The following is a 9,538-nucleotide window of genomic DNA, read 5'->3' as shown; positions in this document are numbered from 1 at the left end:
AGGTTTTGCCACTGTAGATTTGAAACCATTTGTAGAGTTACTTGAAATATCAAATCACACATTTTAGGGCAGAGTGTAAATCCATTACCTACCATATTATAACCCACAGAGTCAACACTTTCCATTGAGAAGACTGGGAAAAGGAACAATATTGGTGACTTGTGGTTCAATGATTTTGGAAAATGATATTTAGTCTACACTGCCATCTAGCGGTATTGTAAGATACAATTCACTCGACTGTAAAACTTCAGGAGATCTCTGACTAGGCCTTCTATTAGGCTATTAAAAGTTTGTTGATTGTGACTTGCATTACTTTCTTTGGGGCTATCACCCCAAAGAAGATTTATGATCTCAAATAGGCCTAACACAGGTCAGTGAGAATGAAGTTAAATTACGAAATTGTAAAAACTGTAGTATACAACCATAAAGTGTTCTGGCCTAAACATAATTTCAACATCGTTGACATGCCATGACTGGCTTTAAATTAAAGGCCCATCTCTCTTCTAATTTAGCATTAGGTTTGCCTATCACGTATAACTTCGAAAAGCTGTCTGACGTGTAAAGGGGCAATCTGCAGTTGTTACATCTACTTTTGGACTTGTAAATTAATATTTACCTATTATTCATTGAAAAATATAACATAAATGCCTGATGAGTTTAGGTCAACTCTCGTACCCCATCATAACCCAAACTAAGCTTGTTTTACTCCAATGTTTAAAAACAAAGTAACTGTAAACAAATCATATGAAGCCTTAAAACATGGTTAAAACTATACTTTTGGTATCATGGATGGTCAGTCCAAGCATCCATAGCTCGATCTATGAATTTGAGAACGATTACATTTCTCCTGCTCCCTCCCTCAGCTTTTTACCGAAACAAGGGCGGGTATTTTATTTGTTATTGTTGCAACTGCTGATTGCCGCTTTAACAGCCAAACTCACATGCTCTGATTGGCCACTCAAGGGTGGGGTCAGGCAATGCGTTCGTTCTCCTCACTACCTAATTGGTTATTCGCCTGATTATGGAACTAAGTACGAGTCCGTAATTGGCTACTTTAGATAGCAGGCTCAATGTGATAGGGTTAGAAAGGCAACGCAGTTTTAAGGCAAAAAAATCACGCATTATTTTCACCCCGGGATAGCCTGATTCTTACCAGAGCGGACCGAGATAGATATCAGATTCATGAGCACCGAAGCGTACACCTTTGCCAGGCGCAAGCGGCTTGTAAAACGAGCGCGCTCGATCATTCATAAAGGCGTGTATCTTGTTATGTAGTTCCTCCCTATATCTGTTGGTTTCCTGGCTGTGAAAGGGGTTGAACCAGGAGTGGAACATGGCGAGAATGGTAAACGAAAACGGGTGTGGACAAGACTTACAGAGCACAGAGTTAAATGGAGCCGGTCGAGGTACAGCGCGGTGGGGTCCCCAACACGCAGGGGCTCTGGAACTTGCGAATTTGTATTCGCCAGGTGAGGCAACAGCTCTCTCTTTTGTCAACGCCACTCAGGAATGTCGTAGGCTACTAACGTTACATTTATACAATACTTACGCATATCGATCAGCCAATTAAGCTTCAGGATTTTACTAATTAGGATCACGGGAAAGAAGTTAGGCATTTTAATATCAGTATTTCAGTTCCGGTACAATTCCGGAATACAGAAATGACGTTACAACTGTAATTATACTATAAAAGCCATACACAGAACGCTCCACACGCACACTGGGAGGGGCTTGCTTGACCTTTCAAAACAATTTCCCCTAATTGCTAAGTGCGTGGTGTCAGGAACGGACCAAAGCTCCGTCATAATAAATTAATGGTGCACGCTTCAGTTTAACTACACAAAGTATTTTTTTTTTTTTAAGATTAATGAAAGCTAGCCTAATGTATCACTGTACCAATTGAGCATTTCCTTCTTTGAGTCAGTTGAACTCTAAACACAACGTATTTGTATGTTACCTTTTGTACTTGATGCTTTTGAAAGTTTTTCTTTATTTTCTGCTTGACTCCCATTGAAAGACACTGAATGCATAGGTGCTGCTGTGTCCAGAATGCTCCTCTGTCAGCCCTAATATACAACTGGTCAGGCTCCTCATTAGCTCTGGTCTGTGGTGTTTATGTGCAGCTGATCCTCCGCTGTTGAGGCTGAGCTGCACGTAAACGCCCTGGAACAGAGCTCTTTACTGGCACAGCATTGCTCTGGTGTAAGGAGACTAACTTATAGGGTATTGCCTGGGGTGTTGAGCTATAAGGCTGCTTGGCCTTGAACTGTCTTTGAGCTGTAAGAATCGGCTCAGTGTTTCTGTGCCAGCTGCTTCACAATGAAATGAGTAGCTACAACAGCAACGCATGTAGCGTAAGAAAGCCTTCTAAGGTTATCGGTTAAGTGACTGCACATCCATTTAACTCGCAGGTACAGGGTACAACAAGTTATGTCATGAAAGAAAGATGCTCGCTAACTGTTGAAGACCATTGGGTCAAAACGTTGCACAAAAAGCTGCAGGAGCATTCAAGTGTATATAGCTTTTCCTTCATTCAGAGGTTATATCATTGGGCATAATATTGTCTAACTACGTTGAAGATCCACCCCTATGCCTTTTCTATGGTTTTACAGTTCTTTAATCATGGTATGTTAATTTGTCTGTTTGTCTCCACAGGAAAAAGATGTCAGGAATGGATAAGTGTTGTCCTCTGCTTCTCTCTCATGGCCTTCAACTTTTGTCACCTCCTTGTTAACTTCCACCTGGGTCATATGTGGTACATCCTTTTGGGCATTGGTAAGCACAGCTGAAGCACCGGTCATTAGAATAGGCTTACATCCCATGTTATGTTTCTCATTGATTTACACGATTGTTTGCTTACATGTCCCCTCCATCTCTTCCTGCTCTCTCTCTCTCTCTCTCTCTCTCTCTCTCAGTGGCAGGAATACTGACTGCAGACTTTGCCTCTGGTCTAGTCCACTGGGGGGCTGACACCTGGGGATCTGTGGAGCTACCCATTGTTGGAAAAGTAGGAGATGCATTTGCTTACGTGACTGGATTTGACAAGATATTGTCCCCAAAATGTGTGTTGTCGAATTGTTGTCTTGACTTTCTGATTGACTGTTTCTCCTGTTATTTTGAATCCACTTTCTGATATCTTGCCCCAGGCCTTTATCCGACCATTCAGGGAGCATCACATTGACCCTACAGCCATCACCCGCCATGACTTCATTGAGACAAATGGTGACAACTGCATGCTGACCCTGGTCCCATTAGCACACATGGCTTTCAATTTCCTCACCCTCTCGCCTGGTGAGCTACTGTCAAACATGACACAATTATCATTCAACTGAGCCAATGCTCTGGCATCTGAAAACTTCCTTTTCTAGAGCCCTAAAATAGTCTTCTTTCGTTTTCCCGCTCTCTCTGTTTCTCTCTCTCGACCCACATATAGCGGAGCACTATCACAACTACCCCTGGCACTGCTATGTGATGGCACTGGCCATTTTCGTTACCCTAACCAACCAGATTCATAAGTGGTCGCACACATACTTCGGGCTGCCAGGCTGGGTGGTTTTTCTACAGAACTGCCACATCATCCTGCCCCGCAAGCACCATCGCATCCATCACGTTTCCCCCCACGAGACATACTTCTGCATCACCACAGGTCAGTGCTTATGGGTATGGGCTTTGTGTGTATCAGAATATGTCTGTCAGGATACGAGTAAGGGGAAAATATCATTAAATCGGCAGCCAACTATCTTTTCCCCTTTGGCTGCATTTATACAGCTCAATTCTGAATTATTATTATTATTATTATTATATATTTTTTTTTTTTTTTTTTTTTTTTTTTTATTTCCCCCACTAATTGGGTCTTTTGACAAATCACTTTTGACATCAGATCTTTTTCAGAGCTGATCTGATTGGTAAAAATACCAATTAGTGGAACAAATATCAGAATTGGGCTGCCTGTCTATGCAACTGGGAAATTAAATGGCATACCCAGAATCCAATATTTAACAATAATGCCTTGCAATCTGGAGGACTACCTACACATTGCACCAGTCATCCAAATGTGTTATCCTCGCCCTTGGCGATATCATGGATAGTAATGGTTTGAGGACATTCAAAGATCTGAGAAGAAGCATTTTTATTACCAGGTAACTCTTTTTTTTTTTTTTTTGCTTTTGAGTTTATTTATTCTTGCTCACAGATAAAACGTAAGAAATCATCATACAATTGGGGGAATGTAAGTGGAGACTCAGGATGGAGGGGGTAGATTAACATGTTGAAACATTGTTTCAGGCGGGGTGCGTGGTTGGGGAATGGCTGGGGGGGTGCTTTGTTTCTTTTCCTTGGATACAAAATATTACAAAACTATTGATACTGTTCTTTATCTTTGTATGCATTCCTGTTGTTTTTTTTTAGTGGCAGCCAACAGTTACAAGAAAATGATAACTGAATATATCTGAATGAATGAGTTTTGATGTTATTGATTGATGTTATACCTGTATCTGTAACCCTCTCTGAAAAAAAACAAAGTAGTTGGTCAAAAAGAAATTCTGCTGCCTGTCTAAACGCAGCCATAATGGTCTTATCTCCCCAGGCTGGCTGAACTATCCACTGGAGAAGCTGGGGTTCTGGTCTAGGCTTGAGGATCTGATCCAGAGTGTGACTGGGGAGAAGCCCAGGTCTGATGATCTGAAATGGGCCCACAAAACCAAGTAACCATGCAGACTGGCTGCATCGCTACCTCAGGAGTATTCAGTCTCTTTCTCGCCTAACTCCAGCTGTAATCAATAGGAGACACCAACATAAGGATCTGGTTTCAGAGATGCCATATAGCTTTAAACCTTGCACATTTTGTCTGGTTCTAACCGTGGAGCGTTTTGTCAAGGGCCCAGGGGTGTTTTCTTAACCCACTGTGGAAATCTGAGTGGGAAGTGCTTTTTGAAATAACATTTTGAAAGCACTAATACATTGCAATATTTTCTCAACTCCTCATCTAGCTCTTTATTTCTGATTGTGTATGTCTAACTTGACTCAACCTTTCTTGAGGTGTAACAGTAAAGCCATTGTCCCCAAAGGGACATTTTAAATATTTTTTTCATCCACTTTACAGACTGAAAAAAAAAAACTTTAAATGAAAACTCAAAATATCCCAACCAGAAATACTTGAAGGAAACAGTTTGCTTTTTTTCAGCACTTCGTGTTTGTTATTCGTCACTGTTTTAAAAAAATAAATAAAACATCTGGTCATCTCTCACTGGGTGGCATGGACACAGTATTTTGTGTCCTTCACCTGTCAAGGACTGCCTATTACCTTAATTTCATATTCATAGTTGATGCTGGTTAACAATTTGCCTACCTAAGATATTTTTGCTTAACCTTATAGTGCAGTGCTGGCTTACATTTAGTCTACATCCAATTGATGTAACTGCTATGTTCGTCCAGACTTCTCAAACAGCCTTAACAATCACAGATGCAGTGATCTCCTGCCTTTCATTTCACTTCTCTATTGCAGAACCTATCATGTAATGCTTCTGTTCTTTTCAACCAGTGGTTTTCTGTCTTAAATTTGCAAGTATCCATACAGTCTTTCTCAAGTAATTTGCCAATCTTTTTTTACACACCACACACCCTTTTTAAATCCCAGAAGCATGGAAGTGGTGAAACACATTACCCTTCAGCGATATTGCCAATATATCTGCCGTCTAACAATGCCAAGCAGGCTGCAGTGATGGCCTAATACTTTGAGTGCAGTAAAAGAGTAATCAAAAGTGATGAATAATCATATTTAGCAAAATACCTGAAATGAAAGTGCTTTGTGTGTATGCTCTAGTAATCATGTTTGTAAATTAACTGTGCAGCAGATACCTATGCAGTCTGACTGGTGATGAACCTGAACCTTGTGTCTTAACTGTCTGGTTGGCTAGAAATGCTATTTATGTTCTTAAATTCCCTTTAACATAGACATTCTTTCATTATAAAAGGCACACTATTACCTCTGCGTGTGATATTTGTCATTGTCACAGACCAAACCGTTGACGTACAGGTAATCGTGTGGGAGTTCTTTCGTAATGAATTCAACTCTGGGGCTTTTATTTCCAGCACCAAAAACGAGTGTGCGTGTTATTCTCCCATATATAAATGATTTCCCAATTTTATATTTGAAAATGGTTCAGCTTGGGAAGAATAAAGGCTGTACACAAGAACACTGGTCTCAAATTCCCTATTCAAAGGTGTGTGTGTGTGTGTGTCACACTGACTTACATACTGTATACATGCATGCAGGTTGGCTTATGCAGGCAATATGTAGGATCACCAGCCTTCCTCACTGTTTTCATGTAACTAATTAATCGCTTGATAGTGGCATGAAATCAACCTGCTGTATGTGAGCACTTGAGTTTTGAAGGTTTTGCTATTGTTCAGTAATGGGTTTTTTTTGGGGGGGGGGGGCTTTATTTGAACAACCCAAATTGTCAATTCATTTTAAGTGCTAGGCTTACTGTAATATGGCATTTGCATTCATAGTTATGAAGTTTTTTAAAGTGTCAAATTAAACTAGCTCCTGTTTTATTCAGAAGTCAAAATTACTTTACTGAAAGTTAACAAAGGTCCTTATTCTTCTGACTCAGTTCATATATTTCTCAATTGTAGGTCAGCAGAAAAATCCCTGCAGAGTTTGTTTTATTATAAGTAGGATATTGTAAAAGCTGGGAAAGTGATGACATTTTGTTTCACTACCACTGGTTCTATTGGGAGTGAATCATTTCAGTCAAACCCAACCAGGTTGATGTATGAATATCTTGTTGGCAAGATATATGAATATCTCGTTATCATCCTTCAAATTAGTATATTGTTGGCCAGAAACATTCATAGATCAATCATGAAATAACATTCTCCTCAAATGTGTTGTTTTGGTGCATTTAATGGATATGGTCTTATGGGTCCTATTAAAAATAAATGGCTGCCATTATCCCCGTGGAACCAGAAGTAGTGATGCAAACTATGCATCAATTCCATTGCTTATTACTGTTCTGCTTTGTCTGGGCTAGGTAATATTAAAGCAGGTGTGAGTTTACATATTAACTACAATGTCATTTATACTTTTTTTTTTTTTACTAAGGATACTAGTAAGTATTTTATAGAAGTAGGTAGAGGATAATAGTAAATAAGCAGCTCAATAAATAATTATGACTACGGCTTCACTAGATGAAATAATTCAGTTGAGGGGAAGAAGTTTGAATGGATAAACTGAAATGGCTTTTCATATTGTTGAAATTGTAACCTCTTATCAGTTGTCTTTCAGATCATGTTGCTATTGACCAATGCCAAACTTAACTTGATTGATGGATAATAAAAAAATGTGTCAGTTTATAATGTAGTATATGCAAGATTATCTGTCATTCTTTTGCCATTGCAGATTTGAAGTTACAGGGTATGATATGCTGCATTAAGCCACGTGTTTAGTACAAACTATTGCCTAGATGTAAATGTGTGATTAAGTTATTTTAATGACCTAATAGCTTTAATACAATACTTTTTCAATGAATGGATTTAGTTAAAGCGCTTAAGTGTAACATTTGGTTTGTCTAAATGATACAAGAATAGAGATGTTGCCTAATGCACTTATTTTTCAAAAGAAAGATCAGTCATGTTATATAAATGGTTACTGTTGATTGTTCGGGTGTGTTTCTGACATGAGATTTGGCTTACCGGTACAATATTGTTGGCCTACTTATGACTTGCAACCGCACTATACTATTCAATTGATTCTGCTCTTAAAAAACCTTAAGGATCTACCCTCTTTTTTTCTCTCTCCAATTTTCACCTAAAATGACATTCCCAATCTAACTGCCTGTAGCTCAGGACCTGAAGCAAGGATATGCATATTCTTGATAACATTTGAAAGGAAACACTTTGAAGTTTGTGGAAATGTGAAATGAATGTAGGAGAATAACACATTAGATCTGGTAAAAGATAATACAAAGAAAAATAATATTTGAAATGCAAGAGAAAGGCCATAATGTATTATTCCAGCCCAGGCGCAATTGAGATTTGTCACTAGATGGCAGCAGTGTATATTCAAAGTTTTAGACTGATCCAATGAACCAGTGCACATCTGTTCAAAATGTTAGATCAAGACTACCCAAATGTGCCTAATTGGTTTATTAATACATTTTCAAGTTCATAATTGGGCACTCTCCTCGAACAATAGCATGGTATTCGTTCACTGTAATAGCTACTGTAAATTGGACAGTGCAGTTAGATGAACAAGAATGTAAGCTTTCTGCCAATATCAGATATGTCTATGTCCTGGGAAATGTTTTTGTTACTTACAACCTCATGCTAATCGCATAAGCCTACATTAGCGTAACCGATCCTGTAGAGGTTTTAAATTATCCAAAATCCATGTAATCTTTTCTGATATGAATCCTGTGGATGTTAATAAAGTATGGTTGTGATGGAATTTTAGATATCAAACCATGCCTTGATGCCTTTTTGTTGTCTTCCATGTGGAAGACTTACTGTGTGTGTGTGTTCTATTTATAAAGAAACTAAACACCAATATATTACTTGGTTGTGTTCATTATTCCCATTATATCTAACAAAGACCTTCCATGAGCACAGTTGCTATAGCACAGATTATTCATTATATTGACCAGATACTTAATTGGCCGCCACAATGAACATTTTTGAAGGCTTTTATTTAAGGCAGTAAAATCAGGTGGGAACATTCTAGCCGATGAGAGGGCAGATACGAGTGTGAGAACAGGCACAATTCCAGTAGTTATTTTTTTCTCAAGTTGCCGGGATGTCACGTGTCATTCTTATACTGGTACATTTAACAACCGAAGCATTACAAAACTCCTATTAGATCAAATACGCCATTATATTTCTTTGTTAACCAAATTCTACTCTCATTAACCATGTTTCCAGCCTCAGTTTTTATGCAAGTAAAGCCATGTGGTATAACAAAAAAAATCAGGACATCTGTGATGGAAACAGAAAGTTTTGGTACAATTTTATCAAACATTTGTTTGACATTGAGGGATATTTTTATAATCGTTAAAATCAATTATGCGAGAAATGGCGGGAACGGCTTTATACGCAAATATTGGTATAATAACCATATCAAAGTAAACTTGAGGTCGTGATGGCTTGGTTTGTAGTCCTCCCACTACGACTCGAGAAACTATGCAGTTTATTAGGCTACAGATTAAGTTGTGAAAGTGTACGGTAGGAGCTTGATGCTCCTTTCCAATAAAATGTTGAGGGTGTTATTCTGGTGACATGATCGATGCTTCACTGCCGTTTGACAAATAAAAATATTCTAGCTCTTATGCATAATAATATGTGTTGTTGACTAAACTACCAGCAGAGCCTACCTGCGAGCTATTTATTTTTATTTCACCTTTATTTAACCAGGTAGGCCAGCTGAACAAGTTCTCATTTACAACTGCGACCTGGCCAAGATGGAGTAAAGCAGTGCGACACAAACACAGGGTTACACATTAAATTAACAAACGTACAGTCAATAACACAATAGAAAAAT

General features: G+C 38.7%; 1 protein-coding gene across 1 annotated transcript; it reads left to right on the top strand.

The window, feature by feature from the left end:
* The first annotated feature begins 1,318 nt into the window (after positions 1 to 1,318).
* On the top strand, positions 1,319 to 8,553 carry peds1b (plasmanylethanolamine desaturase 1b). The gene is made up of 6 exons (XM_021566168.3): positions 1,319 to 1,469; positions 2,656 to 2,775; positions 2,916 to 3,007; positions 3,147 to 3,291; positions 3,434 to 3,646; positions 4,586 to 8,553. Exons 1-6 carry the CDS (start codon positions 1,334 to 1,336, stop codon positions 4,705 to 4,707), a joined length of 828 nt encoding a protein of 275 aa, XP_021421843.1. The 5' UTR covers positions 1,319 to 1,333; the 3' UTR covers positions 4,708 to 8,553.
* The last annotated feature ends 985 nt before the right edge of the window (positions 8,554 to 9,538 follow it).

Source organism: Oncorhynchus mykiss, chromosome 16 (genome assembly GCF_057628025.1).
Source record: "Oncorhynchus mykiss isolate SJ-2025 chromosome 16, ASM5762802v1, whole genome shotgun sequence".
NCBI classification, from domain to species: domain Eukaryota; kingdom Metazoa; phylum Chordata; class Actinopteri; order Salmoniformes; family Salmonidae; genus Oncorhynchus; species Oncorhynchus mykiss.
The sequence above is the reverse complement of the archived record's forward strand: the minus strand, read 5'-3'. Positions and strand labels throughout refer to the sequence as shown.